The sequence below is a fragment of the Andrographis paniculata genome, unplaced genomic scaffold (assembly GCF_009805555.1).
Source record: "Andrographis paniculata isolate CXL003 unplaced genomic scaffold, ASM980555v1 Contig78END, whole genome shotgun sequence".
Taxonomy (NCBI): domain Eukaryota; kingdom Viridiplantae; phylum Streptophyta; class Magnoliopsida; order Lamiales; family Acanthaceae; genus Andrographis; species Andrographis paniculata.
In genome coordinates, this window is record NW_026137615.1 from 3,399,600 (window position 1) to 3,417,021 (window position 17,422).

The window sequence follows — 17,422 nt, forward strand, 5'->3', positions numbered from 1 at the left end:
CCAAAGCACGCGTTTAACTGTTTTTTCAGTTCCCATGGCGTCTTTTCCGATCTCTGTGCAATAAACATAAGTCGTGTTTCTGGAAGACACGCCTTAAATAACTGCCATCAATAGTTTTCTTTTATTAAAGGAAAAATGTTTTTTAGTATAGTAACCAATCCTTATTATTTTAATACCTTAATTAAAATTGATATGGAAATCATTTTATAATGTAAATTTTTTTTTACACAATTAATTTTTTGGTATTGAAAATACGCACGTAAGAAATACATATGTCCGCCAAAAAAACATCATTCAATCCTGCAATCATTTTTTATTACTTTTATATTTAACCTTGCGAATTTTCACACATGTGAACCAATTGTACTAAAAAAAAAAAAAAAAAGTTTATTTACAAAATAATTTTTTATATTACTCCAATTACAGAACTATATTAATAATTAGTCAATTACGAAGTTAAAAAAAATTATTATTATTTTTATTTTTTATAACATGAGAATACACAGCCAATTTGGTAAATCCTGGTAAATTTAATAACCTAGTCACTCTAGATTAACTATATGTGGCAGATAAGATCGTACGGGTAAAAACATAACTTTTCCTTTACTAAATTAATGTGTTAGTTTAAAACTTTAAAGTTACGTTTTTATTTTATTTTATTTTATCATAAATTTTTATTTATTTATTTTTTTATATTATATTAAATAATTATTTTTTATATTATATTACAAATTTGTTTTATATTTCAAAATATCATATCAATTTTTATTTATATCACATCAAGTAATTATTTAAATTTAATTTTTTTTATTAAAAAATTCAAAAAAAAACTAATAAAAAAAACAGATCCTAGAGGGGTAGCAAGTGTTTTGAATCTATTTAATTAAATAATTTTTTAGTATGATTTTTAATATGCATAACTATTAAAAAATAATTAATTAAAATTTAAAAAATAATATAAAATGTGAAATATAAAAAACAACAACATGAATACAAAATGTGAGAAGAAACTTACAAATAAATCAATAAAGAGAGCCTATAAATTATTATCATTAACGGTAAAAGTTTGTAAGACTAGATGGATAACTCCACTCGCGGAACACTGGCGCGTGTAATTGACTTGCCCAATTTGCCAATATCAAAAATGAAAAACGAAAAATCGCTAGAAATGGCCGACGGCTGACATTTTCTTCAGCGTAGACGAAGACGAAGTCATTCAAGGATCAACATTTGCTCTCCCAAATAACACGCACACGACGAATTAATTGGTGTTCTACGGCCCTCGATTCAGTTCACTGCAACCTCCATTGATCGATCATAAATAAATAAGTTATAATTTACTGTATCCATTCGATTCTACTAATTATTCTGTAGATTTACTTCATCCAGTCAGTGTGCGAGCACACGCGGAGGCGCTGATTGGCTCGGCGGTTGGGAGGATTCCTAGATCTCGAAGGAATAGTAGACACGGATAGATCCTTTGCTCTTCGAATTTGAATTCCGGCGATCAATCAGGTGATTGTTGATTAATTTTGTTTAAGTTGAAGTGATGATAGTGGTCGGTGAAGTGTGTGGAGTTGTTAATTTAGTTGATTTTGTGAATTTTTTGGTCGGAGTGGGAGTAAGGGTTTCGTCAATGGTTTTGGTTGAGCTTCGTATGAGACTAACATTTAGTGTAATTTTGGTACTCTAGATTGGGGGATGAGCTTGTGGTGCCATGGATTGGGGATTTTTGGTTGTTATGTTTTCAAATTCGACATTGATGGAGGGTTTTAGGTTATTTTGTTACGGTTTGGGGTTGAGAAATTTGAATTTTTCAATATTGTTGCTATGTATTTGTTATTCGATTTCTGATAACCTCATTTGGTTGTTTTTTTTTTTATTTAAAATCATTAGTTTTTTTGAAGCATCTTTAAGCTTTGTCTCCTTTCATGTACTTTTTGTAATGGCTGTTTACTCTGTTTTGAATGTTGGATTATTTGTATTATTTTATAATGGAAAAATGGTTTTCGATGTTATGTTTTTAATGGAAAATAGGTGTTGGGGCTATGTTTAATAGGGAGAAAATGTATTTAGCGTAATGCATAATGCGAAACAAGATCGAAAAACACAAACAAATACACTGTAGGGTTTGTTTGTATTTTTGGTACCATTTTGACATTATGCAATCTACAATGCAATTTAAATTAAAATATCTCATTTTTAGAACCTAAATGCAAGATAAAAAATTATATCAAGAAATATATGTTTGCTTTCAAATGTAAAACCTGGAACCACACCCTTAATCTTCTGCTTTATTCGGATTGAAATTTTCTGTGGACGATTTTCTTACGGCCTCTGGTGACTTCAACTTTAATATAATATATGTATGTATATAAGATCGAAAACACAAAAAAATACACCCTAATTTGTATTTTCATTACTCTTTTGACATTATGCAATCTACAATGCAATTTAAATTGAAATATATATTTGCTCTAAAATATCATTTCCAAAACCTAAACGTGCAACAAAAATTACATCGAAGACATTATTGCTTTCAAATGTAAGACATCAAACCACACCCATAATCTTTTGCTTTATTATGATTGGAATTTTCTGAGAACGATTATTTTACAGCCTCTAGTGACTTCAACGTATGACAATATATGCATGTATATATATATTCTTTATCCATAGGTTGGGATTTTTGTACATCACAATAGCAAGTTCGGCTGTTGTAATGTTTTGTCTACAAATCGAAGGTCTTGATGTTCCTTTTAACCTTTATTTTTATTTTTTTTTATCATCATTGCCTTTCGTATTCTGTGCTTATTGCATTACTTGTCTACTATTTTTCATGTACTTATACATTGAAGTTTTTAACACTATAATTTGCAGAGCTATATGTTAATTATGCACATATATATATATATATATATTCGTGCAGGTTTGGTTAGTGCATCAAATATTTATCATTTTCTTCAGGCAGACAGGGTAGGGTAGTGTTTGTTGGTTTTTGCGATCTGTGAAGAAAATAAAAAGTGCTCGTGAGAGGATACCTGCGAAGCATCATGTCTAGATGAAGTCAGATCTGTTTGGTTGTACAGAAATGAAAGACACGCAAATATTTCCAGCACCTCGTCAGCGTTTAAAGAAGCCGAGATGGATCATTATATTGGTTTCTTTGGTTAGCTTGTTCTTGGTCTGTGCTTATGTGTATCCGCCTCGAAATTCTGCAGCATGTACTCTTTTCTCAGCTCACAGTTGCAAGGCTTATCAAAGTTGGATTCCTCCCGAGCCTGCTAGAGTACTAACTGATGCTGAACTCGCTTCCCGAGTTGTAATAAGAGATATTTTGGATATGTCTCCTACTATTTCGACTACTACCAAAATTGCATTCCTGTTTCTGACACCAGGTGCATTACCATTCGAGATGCTTTGGGATAAATTTTTTCAGGTAGCTTTTTTCTTTAAATGCTGAAATTTTTATTAGAATTTAGTTGATCTTGTTTGCGGCTTCTGCAAATTAGATAATGACTTAATTTATCATAGTATATAGAAGCCATTTTTTCTCTTCAGCTTTTGTTTGGAGCCTTATTTAATTCGATATATATTTTATTTTTATTAAAAATGACTTGATGAATTCAGTGCAATACCGTGCTATTGTTAGTTGAAGTACTGCATCATAATTTGCTTCTTGTAATTATGTTTTGAAGTTGTTCTATTTGATTTCATCGGTTCTCAAAATTTCTCTCTCAGGGTCATGAAGGTAAATTCTCTGTGTATGTGCATGCATCCAAGGATAAACCTGTGCATTTCAGCCGTTATTTCCTCGATCGGGAGATTCGTAGCCAGAAGGTTTGTCCTTCATTTTATTGCTCATTCTTGTTCGTTGCTTATGAAATCATATATTTATGACTTAAAGCCTTTTTCTGAGAAATATTTTGGTTTGTAGACTGAATTAGTCCTTTCCGAATTATTATTTACACGAATTTCACTTATAAATGGTCTTTGTTTTCTTTATGCCTAAGCACTATTTACCCTCTTCGATATTTAATTTGTTCATATATATATATGCAACTATGCATTGAGCTTGATCGACTCTGTTGAACTGTAGTGATTTTTTAGATTTACTAAAATTTCATTGGTTAAATCGAATGTTCGATTAACAGTTCTTAACTGTAGGTAGTGTGGGGAAGAATCTCGATGGTAGATGCAGAAAAGCGGCTATTGGCAAATGCACTTCTCGACCCGGACAACCAGCACTTTGTTCTTCTTTCGGACAGGTTGCTGTTAATATAGACTTTCAAGCTTTCGATTTTTCATCAATATCTGGAACTCATGCTAATTGATTTTTTTTTCTTTTTCTTCGGAATATACAGCTGTATACCACTTCGTCGCTTCGACTATGTGTACAACTATCTCTTGTACACAAATATTAGCTTTGTCGATAGGTAAGCTCTCTTAACTTCTGCCATTTTTCACTCCATTTCTGCCGTATTTTCCTTTTCTTTTTCGGGTTTTAAATCTCACAGACATTTATTTAAGACGAACTGTGTTGTTTGTTTTGCTTCCCTTTTCAGTTTCGAGGATCCCGGTCCACATGGAAGCGGCAGATACATCGAGTATATGTTACCCGAAGTTGAGAAAAAAGACTTCCGAAAGGGTGCTCAGGTCCGTAATTATAATTCTAAATGGTTCCCAAAATAAAATAAATTTTATATATCCGTTCGTGATCTAGAAACTACGTGAGGTTCTTTTGCATTCTAGAATATATTGCACAGATTACCTTTAAAAGGAGACTTCATTGCAATATTCTCAAGAAAAGAAGCATTTTTGCCGAAAATAAAATATCTTGTTGCGACTTGGAATAAATCGATCAATACAGAAATTCATTGATCTTTGATTCGCTTAGCCCTAACGTCATTTTGGCGAAATGCAGTGGTTCACGATGAAGCGGCAGCATGCAATTATAATCATGGCTGATAGCCTCTACTACCGAAAGTTCCGTGACTATTGCAGAGTAAGCCCATGTTTCCAATACAAATTTATTCGTCTATTAAATGCGCGTAACAACTCATGTCGTCGTGAAATTCATTTCTTTCAATTCTTTCAATCGAACAGCCAGGCATGGAGAAGGGACGGAACTGCTATTCTGACGAACACTATCTTCCCACATTTTTCCACGTGAGAATTCTTCCCCCGATTTTCTGCAATTCTCATTCGATAATCTGCTCCCGCTTATTATTGTTCCATTTTCAGATGCTCGATCCGTCGGGAATGGCCAACTGGTCAGTGACGCACGTCGACTGGTCTGAAGGAAAATGGCATCCGAAATCGTACAGAGCGCGGGACATATCGCTCGACCTAATTAGAAACATTTCGGTCAGTACATGTGCTCCCATCTTGCATTTTCACTTTCGATTATATAGTTAGAATCCCAGATCGTAGTCATTATTACATCATATTATTACGTCTAAATCTGGTCTCTAGAAATGTTAAACGAATCGAGTAGCTCGTGAACCAAATTTGATTCGACTCGTTAACAGTTCAAGCTCGACTTGTTTATATAAATAAATAAGATGAGGTTGAGCTCGAGCTCGAGAATGATTACTTCTATAAACGAGCCGATTGAGTTAGTGATAATAAATTTTTATTATTTTATATTAAAGTTTATTTTTATTAATGAAACTTAAATTTTTTATTACAATAGAATATTTAAAAATTAGTTATTTTTAATTTATAGTTACAATATATAATTCATTCTGTCCTCCAAATTTCATAAGCTAAATCTGTTACATTCTTTCCTTTTATTATTTTTTTTAAAAATACTTTCAATTATTTTTTTTATTTTTATCAATTTTTGAATCAAATATTTGTTTTTTTTTTTTTAATTTTCGTATTAGACGCAAATGTTCTAATTTTATCAGATTTAAAATTTGAGTTAAACTCGACCTCGAGCTATTATTTTAGCTCGAATTCTAAACGAGTCGAGTTGAGCCTATACTTACAGTATTTTCCAGTCGAACTTGAACTCGTTTGTTTTGTTTAATAGCTCTACTTATCCTGAATCTACAAAATTGATTTCCTTTCGACTATCGTTGCAGTCTATCACGGAGAGTGTCCACGTCACGAGCAGCGCTCGGGTTAGTATTGTTTTTCCGCACGTTTTTGCTAATACTACTATGGCTACTTATCTATCTCTACACTCGATGATAATCGAAAATTATTTTACAGAAAGAAGTTCAGATAAGACCGTGTCTGTGGAACGGCGTCGAGCGACCTTGCTACTTGTTTGCGAGGAAATTTTTGCCGGAGACGCTCGACGTTTTACTGCAACTTTATCCGAATTACACATCCATTTGAGCCCCGAGGATCGATCGTTTCGGCTTCCCTGCTCGTGTCCCGATTTCGGACTAAGATGAAGCCGAATGCTCGACCCAACCCTGACCCGAACCCGCTGCGCGGTAAATTATTTTCGAATTTTAGTTATTTTTGGTGGGTGGGTTGAGTTGAGGTATTATTTATAAGGGCAGCCTTTAGCCCTTTGCCATTTTATGAAACGTTTTTTTTATTTTTATTTTTTGGCTTTTGTACAAATTTGGAGTGTAAATGATATGATCAGCTTAATATATATATATATATATATATAGAGAGACATATATAGATAGGCACTACGGTTTTTGTTTGGTCTTTGGGGTTGTGTTATTTTTAAGGCCTAAACCTTTGTCTCTCTTACTATTTGTAGAAAATTTTCTCTAAAATCATAAGATTAAATTTTTATTTTTTATTTAATTTATTATTAAATATGAATTTTTATGGTATTAAATGTCTGTTTATATAAAAAAAATATATTATTTTTTTTTTTTTTACTAATTTTAAACTTTAAACTTAAATAAAAGTATATTAATATGATTGTGACCAAAAGTGGTGTAGTAAATGTCTGATTAACCTTAACCATATGAGTTGATCAGCGACCACATGAGTCGTGTTTTTACCTCCTCCTGCTTTCATTTTACATTGGTTTTTTTGCTATTATCAATATTGCTTTTTTAATGATTAAAAAAAATATATATTTATCCAATAGATCTAGTTCGTTAAGCTGATAGTCTAGTATGATTTATTTTGTTAGCTTATTTTACAAGTTATTAGTTTTACTCGGGATTTACCTAAAATATATTCAAATAGATAGTAATGACAGTTGATTTTTATATTATTAAAAAAAAAAAAAAACATGATGAAGAAATGACATGGAAAAAAAAAATAACATTTGATTTTTACATCATTAAAAAAAGTTAAAAAAAAAAAAAAAGACGTAGAATATCATATCATAACTAACTACCACTTGTTCTTTTCCATCCCCTAATGTCATAACAAGCCACTAGCCGTTTCGTCCTTTTCAATATAATGTTTGATGTTATTATTATTATTAAGAAGAAAAAGACCGTCATATGTTTGGTGAGAGCTACCTACTTCCATAACTACATACATAAATACGAACACATAAATCCAAATCCATTACATTAATCCGATACTATGGCTGCCTACATATACATTTTCCAAATTTTAACAATTTTTTCTTCAAAAAAATCATTTTATATTTATTTTTTACAAAATATCATATCAAATCTTTTAACTTTTTTTTTTTTAATTATTTTGATAATATTTAAAAACTCCAAAACACCTATTTTGAGGTTTAAAAGAATATTATTAATAATAATAAGTTAGTATTTACTATGTTATTTTATGAAATAAAAATATATTTAATATGATATTTGTTAAATATTAAATAATATCGAGTTTCCAAAAAAATTATATAAATAAATTAGAAATTTAAATTTTTTAAAAACAAAAAAAAAAGTATTTAATATGTATTTTCTTTAAAATATATATTTAATGTAATATATATTTCATTTATCACCAAAATTTATAATCAATTTTTCTTTTGTTTCATAAATTTAAGTAAAAGATACCATATTTTCTATTTTTTACTATAACAAGATCTTTTTTTTAATCCATATTTTAAAAAATTCACGTCCATATCCGATCAAATAAACATAAATTTCAATAAATTATTTTTATAAATAATAACAGAACCTTTAGACTCCATATAAACAGATCCCCTATATAAATTCAGAGCAACTAAAAAAATAGATAAAAAAAATCATGGGGTGCAAATTTTCTTGCAGAAGATCATCATCATATTTTTCATGGAAACAGATAAGAAGAGCCAAGAATGTGATATGGCTAGTGCATTTAGATGGTCATATCAAGGAGTTGGAGATAGCAATAAACTCACCGCCTGTGACGGTTTCTCAGGTCACAGCCCTTCACCATCTCCTCTTCACTCAATCTCACCTCCACCTGCTGGCGGCCGCGGCCGCTGCGCCGCCGCTCAGCTCCGATCACCTCCTCGAGCCCGGTCAGGATTATTTCCTGCTCCCGTTTTCCCTCTTCGAGACTAACGTTTTGCCATCGGACTTGGTGCCCGTAGCCCGGAAGCTCGTGTCCGTTTCTCGAAAATTAAGGAAAAATGGATCGATTGGAGAGAGATGTAATAGCCCGGACCCGGAATCTCAAGTTTTAAGACATGCATGTGGAAAACAACGGCCTTGCTCGTCGTCGTGGAAGCCTATTCTAACGACAATCCAAGAAACGTCGCTCAGCCGGAGAATCGGGCCGGATATGATCGAAAAGGTCGAGGTTTAGACATGTTAGAAAGTTCTTTTGTAGGTTGTCATGGTCTAAATCAAAAAAAACAACCCGTCCGTAGAATTCGATCCAATAACCTTATGGTGCCATCATACCATATCATCACAGGCACTTTTTACAAGGCATACTATCTTGTAATGTTTGTTACAAATTCAATCAAGACGATACGAGTCACGGAAGTCACACTACCCTAGCCAAACCAAGTGCAACAAATTTGACTAAAAAAATATCAGTCGGTAGAATTTTAAATAGTAACTTTATGGTTACCGACTATCATACCATACCAACTCAACCACTCCTTAGAGGGCATACTATCTTGTAATATATATTACAAGTTCAATCAAAACGATACCAGTCAGGTAAGTCACACTAGCTAGAGCAATTGTGACAAATTTGACCAAAAAACCATCGGTCGGTAGAATTCAAATCAATAACTTTACGGTTATCAAGCCATCATACCGTACCAACTCAATCACTCCTTAAACAGGCATACTATCTTGTAATATTTATTATAAGTTTATTCAAGACGATACCAGTCAGGTAAATCACACTAGTCAAACCAAGTGTGACAAATTTGACCAAAAAAATATCGGTAGGTAAAAGAATCAGTAACCTTACGGTTACCGAGCCATCATACCATACCAACTCAGCCACCCCTTACAGCGCGTACCGTCTTGTAATATTTATTACGAGTTCGTGTATGTGTGTTGTGAATTGATTACCTTAAAACACCTCAACATCATGTATCCTCACATAAATATACACAAAGAACAAGAACAAGAATGCTTACAGATGTAGAATGATGCAATAAACTTACCGTCTTTTCGATCAATGATCTTCACCGGTCGGGCGCGCGAATGGGCGCCGGAGGAACGGCATTGTTCTTCGGCGAGCAGTCCCACCCGGTTTCCGCGCTTCGGGACACCATAAAGTGCTTCGGAGCCCATTCTTGCCTGCTCGACGATCTTTCCACAGCCATCTGCCTCTGCCATTCCTCGACCCGACTCTTGGCTTCCCGGGCTTTGTCCCACGCTTTTTGCAGTATCGCCTCGCTCACTTTGCCCCACACGACCGTCGACTCGTTCGACGAAATCGCCTGCATATAATATTTCGGTAAGATACTGTTAAGATAGAAATTCAGAGTTCCAACTTAAAACCAATTGGTTGTAAGTAGAGTAGGGGAATCCCAACATATCCAATGTGGATACTCAATGATAATCTCGAAAATCCATACAGGATCAATACCCAATACGGACACCATGGCTCTAATACCATGTTAAGACAGGGATTTGGAGTTCCAACTTAGAACCTCAATTGGTTGTAAGCGGAGTAGCCCTCGCCCCTTATAAGGTAGGGGAATCCCAACAGATACATTAGTGGCGCGCTCGATCTCCACCGTCGGATCAGTAGCTAGGTCGATCGATTGTGTACCTTTGGATCGTCGACTACCGGAGCTTTTAGCCCCGCCAGAGCTTCCTTTGCGTTGTAGATGATCGATGTCTCTCCCGTCGCAACGCTCTTTACTGCGACAGTCCTATTGTATTTGCGAAAAATGATGTAGACTTTATTAGGACAGGCGAAAAAAAAAGACGGCCGAGGATGTAGTAGTAGTAGTCGGGCGCGTTACCTGTCCCAATGGCCGTTGATTTCGCACAGAGCCTCGGATGTTGACGAGAGGAAGATCGTGCCTTTGATCGATCGGTGCATCGACGGGCGCGGGAAGAATGAGTTCCCTCGGTAGGAGAGATCGGCTTCGAGGCCGGTTTCTTGGCAATGGACTCGCACGTTCCCCATCCATTCGACGCGGGGGATCGGGAAGAGTCTGATGACGAGCTTGGGGGAGTTCATCGTGTACGTTTCGTTCTGGTCGAGGAGCTTTAATTGCCGGCTGCCGTGCACCTCCGTTTCAATGTGGGTGCCTGTAACGGTTGCGTTGATGGATCAAGTAAGCGAGACATATCTTAGGGGTCGGAAAATATATCGAAATACCGCAGATATGGTACCGAAAATATCGAATTTTCAGTATACAGTAAATTCCGGTATGGTAACGGTATGCATTTTCGATTTTTTTAATATTTTCCGTATATACTGAAATACCGAAAAAAATTTCAATATTTCCTTATATAACTAAATACTGAAATTATTATTTTTTCTATATTTATTATATGGTGATATATTCTTAACAATTTTAAATAGTAAAAAAATAATACTAATTCGGTATTTATGTATTTTGGTATAATGCAGTGTATACCGACATTGTTTAAGTTTTGATATAATACAGTATAAATCGATAATGTTTAAATTTCTGTATAAATCGATATATACTGATAACATACGGATAGTTCGGCATACCGTATCGAACCAGCCCTAGACTATCTCATTGTCTGAAAATCGAGGATAGCGATACGTATGTATGAATAATGAATGTACCGTAAAACTTCGGCAAGGGGGAGTGACACCAGAGCATTTCGATGTTGTGTTTCTTATCCGTCGCTTGGAGCGCCGTCACCGGCGGATGATGCGAAACCTGCGAGGCGCCAAGGAAGACACATTGTGTGAAATAGATTTAATAAGAAGACAGAGCGTGTCGTGATAACGATGTTTTTTTTTTTTTTTACCTGTTCGAGAAGGACATTAAGCGTGCCGCGAGAGACATGATGAGTCTCGCCGAGGACGGGGTTGTAAGGGGCCAAGCCGAAGGCAAGGGGGCGAACGGTGGAGATGCTCCACGCGACAACGGATATGAATCGGGCGAGGGGCGTTTCCTCATGGGAGCATTTGGACAACACGTCCGTGTTGACGGAGTATACCGATTCGCCGTAGCATTGGAGCTGGGACTTCGGGATGTTGAACAATGGAGGAAGCTGCAGTAGTTACGGTGCTGAATTATAAAATTCAATACAATGCTAACAATAACAAATCGGTGACTACTATATATTTCCTCTGTCTCAACTATAAAAGGGTCTCAAATATATTGGAATATTTCTAAAATAGAAAATAACTAAATTTATTTAATTTTCACTCTACACTTCATCTCATAATCACTCAAATAAATATACATTTTTTTTTTCTCTATCATATCACATAATTCTCAAATTATCATATTTAATACTATTCATTTGGGCTCAACACGTTAATTAAGGAAAATGAATATTTTATTAAAAAAATAAAAATAAATAAAAAGATAGTTGAAGGTATTTTTAAAATTTTAGTCAGTAATTAAAAAGAATAAAGAGAGACAATGTATAAAATTAATGGTATTTGTTATAAATAAGTATTGAATTAAGGATAATAATTAAATTTTGATTTTTTTACTTTTTCAAATATAGTAATAGAATAAAAATATATATTGATCGTATTCAATTAATATGAAAATATTGACTTGGTAAGGATTAATCGAATCCAACCAGACAAAATATTCATATAATCAACAATACAATCGACGTAATAACGACGACGACAACTCGAGAGGGCTCGAAACCCCCCGAGTTCCTATCTAAGCACATAACTACGATAATTGTCTAACATAGCACATATTATTATTGATTTCAACATAAGAAATATATTCATTATGTAAATAAATACGTGATTTCAGTTAACACATTATATATTATTGTAATAACATGACAAGCATTGATTGATCGAATACTTGCCTGGAGGCGAGTCAAGTCGGATCCAGTACGAGCATTGTTGAGAAGGCTAAGGACACGCTTGACAACGTTTGGAGCTCTGTAATTCGAATCCGAGGAGGAATCATCGGATTCGAGAGACAAAGGTGCAGTCAAGACAGGCTGTGTGTTCAAATTCAAGTTCCCTTCTGTTACCTGCACCTTATGAAGCATCATCACTACACCTGTCTCTATGCCATATACACTATATTACAAACATCTATTCTTATCATTCTCAATCTGTTGGTCTCAACCTTCCCCAGAAAATAGCACAAAATAATTATCTTCGACAATTGATCATAAAAATATAGTACTACATCCGTCCTATTGAAAGGTTGTCATTTTTTTCATTTTTGTCATTAAGTAATTGTACTACTTACCTAACGTAATAAATATTCTTCCAACTTACACTATATTACACAAATGTCATTATTTTTATATTATACAATACTAATTGAGCATTTTCGTCTTTTTCACTACAATCCATTATAATACTAATATTAAAAAATCTACCTGAAAAAAGTAAACGGCAACTTTGCATTACACCCGGACTGAGGGAGTACTAAAGTTTGAAGATATTGGAAAATTAATTAAAATTAGGTTGTGTTGTGTTTTTTGTGGGCTTTATCAGATATTTTTACTATTCAAATTTTTTTAAAACAAATATCACATCAAACCCTTTTTTTTTTTTTTATATTATACTACAAATTTATTTTATATTCAAAATATTATATGAATCTCTATTTATATCACATCAAACAACTATTCAAATTTAACTTTTCACTGTTCAAAAATTCAAACCCAAAAACTAAAATCCACAAACAAACAAACGTATCCAAGAAAGGAATTTAACACATTATTGTTCATCCAAGAAAGGAATTTAAGACATTATTGTTCTTCCACCTAACCCAATAACACGATATTTTAATACATACGTAATAACGAACAAAAGCTAGAAACATGTAAGTTGTTGGATCAATAATTAACAAAAACACATACATACAGTATATATATATTTCGCATAAAGTGATTTAGGTGTCAAAGAATCCGAATATGAAAAATAAAAAAAAATTAAATGAAAAGTATTTATAGCATGATATTCAAAATAAAATATATCCTATCCTCAGATACCCTTTTTCTAAGTGAAGTTATGCTGATTTCAATGTCAGTAGACAGTAGGTGGCTGCCGAAAGCATAGCCATAGAGATAAGAGGACAGTTGGGAAAATTGGTCACAATTAATATATGTATATTGGAGTACAATTTATTCAGCATAGTACTATCAGAATTTTAAATATTAATAGACAATAAATCAATGGTATAATATTTGTGCTAATATAATATAAACTGATAGTATACGTAATAATTCACGTAATTTCAATTACAAATTAGTATATCCTATAAATACGAATTATCAAGACATGATTTAGGGTGCATTTGACAATTAGTTGATAGATTTTAACCGTTAGCTGATTCAATTAACAATTTGTACTAAACATTAGTTGAAACTATATATTGTCTGTCTATTTTTTTTTATGTGTCAATCAGAGCAAGACATTTCTTTCTCTGAAAATGTCAGATGAAAAATTTATTTAGAAAAAATTGCTTATAATCCTTTTGTGGTTTATAAAGACGGGATTATATTTCTTGTAATTTAGAAATTGCGCAAAGCTTAAAAAAGATGTTGTACATAATCCTCTAAAAATTGCATAAAATTTCTTTATATTTTTTAAAACATTACATAAAATTTCCTAAAAAGAAGATTTTATACCATATTTTGAAAATACAATGCAATTTTTAAATCATAACACTTTTCAAAACCACAGGTAAATCATAATAATTTTGACTTTTATTTTTTTATATTAACTAAAAATTAATTTTTATATTTAAGATATTATATCAACTGGAGAAACGATACTTTCTATACGTAACCATAATCCCTATTATATATTTGTTTCCCTAAAGGATAAAAACAACGAATCTACTCTATAATACATAATGCAAAGAGAGGCAGTGTTTGTGGTAACTTGAATTATTTAATGACGTGAAATCTTATACTAATTTATAATAATTATAAAGATACTGTCTCATACAATGGCAGCAACGTTCAATGCTTCTTTAGAAATAATTAACAAATACCCGAAACAGAAATTACCATTTCGAAAAAATAATTCCAAGCAAGATTGTTTAAAAAAAAAAAAAAAAAAAAAAAAAAAAAAAAAAGAAAAAGAAAGAAAGAAAGAAAGAAGAAAGGAATTAAATTATACTGTTGATGATGTGAAACACCAAAAAGAAGTGGAAAATGGAGCAGATTCACACACGAAACGAAAGTCGGTTGGAAGTTCATTAAGCAAAAGCAACAAATTCGGAAAGCAAGAGCAGAAGAAGTATCATTAGCATCACAATTTAATTTTCAATTGCAAATTGCTAATCCAAATTGATTAATAGAAAGCAACAGTGTGTACGAAATTATTAATGTGGAAAGAGGATTGATTAGGTCGAAAAAGTTTTGCAAAACAACGCTAAGAAAAGGTTTGAAAAATTAAAATCAGGAATCATTATTATATGATGTAAAACGTATTGTTGAATTTATCCTAAATTATTTGAAAAGGGAGAAATTGTATTGAAGCCTCCAATGGCGGTTACAGAGAAGTAGAAATTACGCCTCTCGAAAATGACGACGTTTTCACAGCGGTAAAATAAAGGCAAAAGCTCCAACAGGAAAAGGTGCTGCTAAAATCTGCCGATTTCCTAAGGAAACAATTCTCCTTTAAAGTTTTCACCAAAAATTAATTCATCGCCTACCAACCTTCAATTTCCGTTCGTGTTCTTCAACAATGCATATACTATTGTAAATGCGAATTCCTAATTTCATCAAACAGATAATATTCCGCATTCAGGATTTCGATTCATCGAGCAGCTAGCTGTTCCGTCGCCGGAAAACCGCCGACACGGCAACAACGACGACGGAAACAAACAAATTCCGAAATCGAAACGTGATATACATCGCAAAATTAATTAAAACACGAAACCGAGATCGAATCGAATTCAGCTAGCACAAAACGTCGCACACAAATACATACATATATATATATATATTGATAAACGTAACGTAAATTGAGATGGAAAAGCGAAAGGACGCACCATTGATGCGATCTCAGCGGCACCAGAAGCAAACCTGCAGAGGAGAGAGAGAGACAAATGCAGAGAGAATCTATTGAAAGGGCCGTCGGGAATCGAAGAGCGGACATATTTATAGCCCACGCGCTAATTTAAGCCAGTGGACTAATTTCCTTTTTTAAATAAATAAGATAATGTTTTAGAAATAAATATTTTTATATAAAAAGAAACAACACATTATTTTTTTTTTCTTATTAACACTATTCTTTATAATCAATCATAAAAAATCAATAGTCCGAATAAAAATTGCCTCCATCACGTCAAACCAGTGTTACTTATATTATTTTATTTTTATATAAATTTTTAAATATTAATATTATATTAATTTACAATATAAATTTTAAATATTAGTATTATATTAGTTTACAGTAAAAAATACAAAAAATATTCTTATTAGATTGTGTGACATAAAATTTGTATAATATATTAAAAATGATAAGAGTATTAATTATATTAAGTATATATACAATTTCTAAATTATGAAATAAAATTTTATTTTGAGACTGAATAAAAATAAAAAATTGTACTTAAAACTATGGAGCATTATCTTTTATTATAAAGTAATTTACTAATTCTTCATGCCTAATATTTATCTAAAACAACACACTCAATATATATAACAGTACTGTTTTTTTTTTATATATAGAGAATATCAAATTAAAATATTATTCAAATTAAATATTGAATTAAATTTCAAATTCAAATCAAAATTAAACAAATTCTAACATTACCAATTTTATTTTTTATATTATACTAAAAATTAATTTTACGTTCAAAACATCACATCAATGCTTATTTATATCACATATAACTATTAAAATTCAAAATTTTTACTATTCAAATCTTAACTCAAAATCTAAAACCCCAAACAAACGAATCAAAAATGTATTACACAATTTATTTTTATATGAATTTTTTTTTTTTATGACGTGGGAACCACAGCCGCCATCATAATTAGTTTAATTATAGATTTGGTTGTTGTGTGAAAAATACAATATTTGATATTGTTTATTTTGTAAAATAATTTGAATAAATATTTTTTAATATAAAATATAAAAAATTGGATAGAAATTATAAAAATAATGATACAATGTATGATATATTAATAGTTTTTAGAATATATACTTTCTCTGTCCCAAAAGATTTGTCTTTGTTTTTTCATTTTCGTTTGTCCCAAAATAATTGTCTTGTTTCCTTATTTATTAGTTGTGTTCCCACTTTATAATAAAATCCTATTTTTTCATATTACCCCTAGTTATTACTCTAATATACTCTTTAAAACTCTTACAAAATTAAGGGCATTTTAATCATTTATATTCTACTTTATATCCACTTTAAATTAAATATCATTATTCCTTAATTCTCATGCTATCTCTCAATAATACACTTTTTTTGGGACGGAGTAAAATTGACGCCTAGCAAGTTCTGTTTGCACTTCCATAACTGTCGCCATCATCTACGTTAAGAATTTTTTAATCACGTTTTTTTTTTTTAATAAATATTATATTAAATAAATAATTTTTTTAATTATTTTTAAAAACTTTTTTATTTAAACGGTGCTAAAATTTAAAAGTTCTTTAGTAACAGCTTTTTTTTTATATGACTTAGAAATTCGCATCTACTATCGATCCAGGATTCGGCCGAAAGGGCCGTCCGTCCAGAGCTCAATCTAAATTAAGGCTCGTTATTTATTTATATTATATATACATTATTTATATATATAAGTTATTTGATATTAATTTTTTAATAGAAGAGCATCACTTCTTGGTGATTATGTTTTATCTACATTATTTTTTAAGTTTTGAGTTCAAATCTAAGTACCTTCAAAATTTAAAAATATTTTTTTATACCTTAAAAAGAATTAAATAAAGTTAATATTAA

The 17,422-nt window shown here is 31.9% G+C and overlaps 2 protein-coding genes across 2 annotated transcripts; one reads left to right on the plus strand and one right to left on the minus strand.

Moving 5' to 3' along the window:
- The first annotated feature begins 1,155 nt into the window (after positions 1-1,155).
- On the plus strand, positions 1,156-6,630 carry LOC127239951 (glycosyltransferase BC10-like). Its single transcript, XM_051258345.1, has 11 exons — positions 1,156-1,515; positions 2,930-3,439; positions 3,742-3,840; positions 4,168-4,268; positions 4,365-4,436; positions 4,566-4,656; positions 4,925-5,005; positions 5,107-5,169; positions 5,245-5,367; positions 6,090-6,128; positions 6,220-6,630. The coding sequence occupies exons 2-11, from the start codon at positions 3,062-3,064 to the stop codon at positions 6,346-6,348; spliced, it is 1,176 nt and encodes a 391-aa protein (XP_051114302.1). The 5' UTR covers positions 1,156-1,515; positions 2,930-3,061; the 3' UTR covers positions 6,349-6,630.
- Positions 6,631-9,048: 2,418 nt separating this feature from the next.
- On the minus strand, positions 9,049-15,614 carry LOC127239525 (oxysterol-binding protein-related protein 4B-like). The gene is made up of 7 exons (XM_051257719.1): positions 15,506-15,614; positions 12,348-12,518; positions 11,313-11,558; positions 11,125-11,221; positions 10,322-10,613; positions 10,126-10,228; positions 9,049-9,790 (listed from the first exon to the last, which is right to left on the minus strand). Exons 1-7 carry the CDS (start codon positions 15,506-15,508, stop codon positions 9,533-9,535), a joined length of 1,170 nt encoding a protein of 389 aa, XP_051113676.1. The 5' UTR covers positions 15,509-15,614; the 3' UTR covers positions 9,049-9,532.
- Between the last annotated feature and the right edge of the window lie 1,808 nt (positions 15,615-17,422).

Bases quoted from the DNA above. Each gene is read 5' to 3' on its own strand.
- LOC127239951 (XM_051258345.1), top strand. From the start codon at position 3,062: ATGAAGTCAGATCTGTTTGGTTGTACAGAAATGAAAGACACGCAAATA. The intron at 4,269-4,364 runs GTTGCTGTTAAT...CGGAATATACAG, and splicing joins TTTGTTCTTCTTTCGGACAG to CTGTATACCACTTCGTCGCT. The intron at 5,368-6,089 runs GTCAGTACATGT...CTATCGTTGCAG, and splicing joins ACCTAATTAGAAACATTTCG to TCTATCACGGAGAGTGTCCA.
- LOC127239525 (XM_051257719.1), bottom strand. The intron at 11,559-12,347 runs GCAAGTATTCGA...TAACTACTGCAG, and splicing joins CCGACTTGACTCGCCTCCAG to CTTCCTCCATTGTTCAACAT. The intron at 10,229-10,321 runs GTAACGCGCCCG...CAAATACAATAG, and splicing joins ATCAACGGCCATTGGGACAG to GACTGTCGCAGTAAAGAGCG.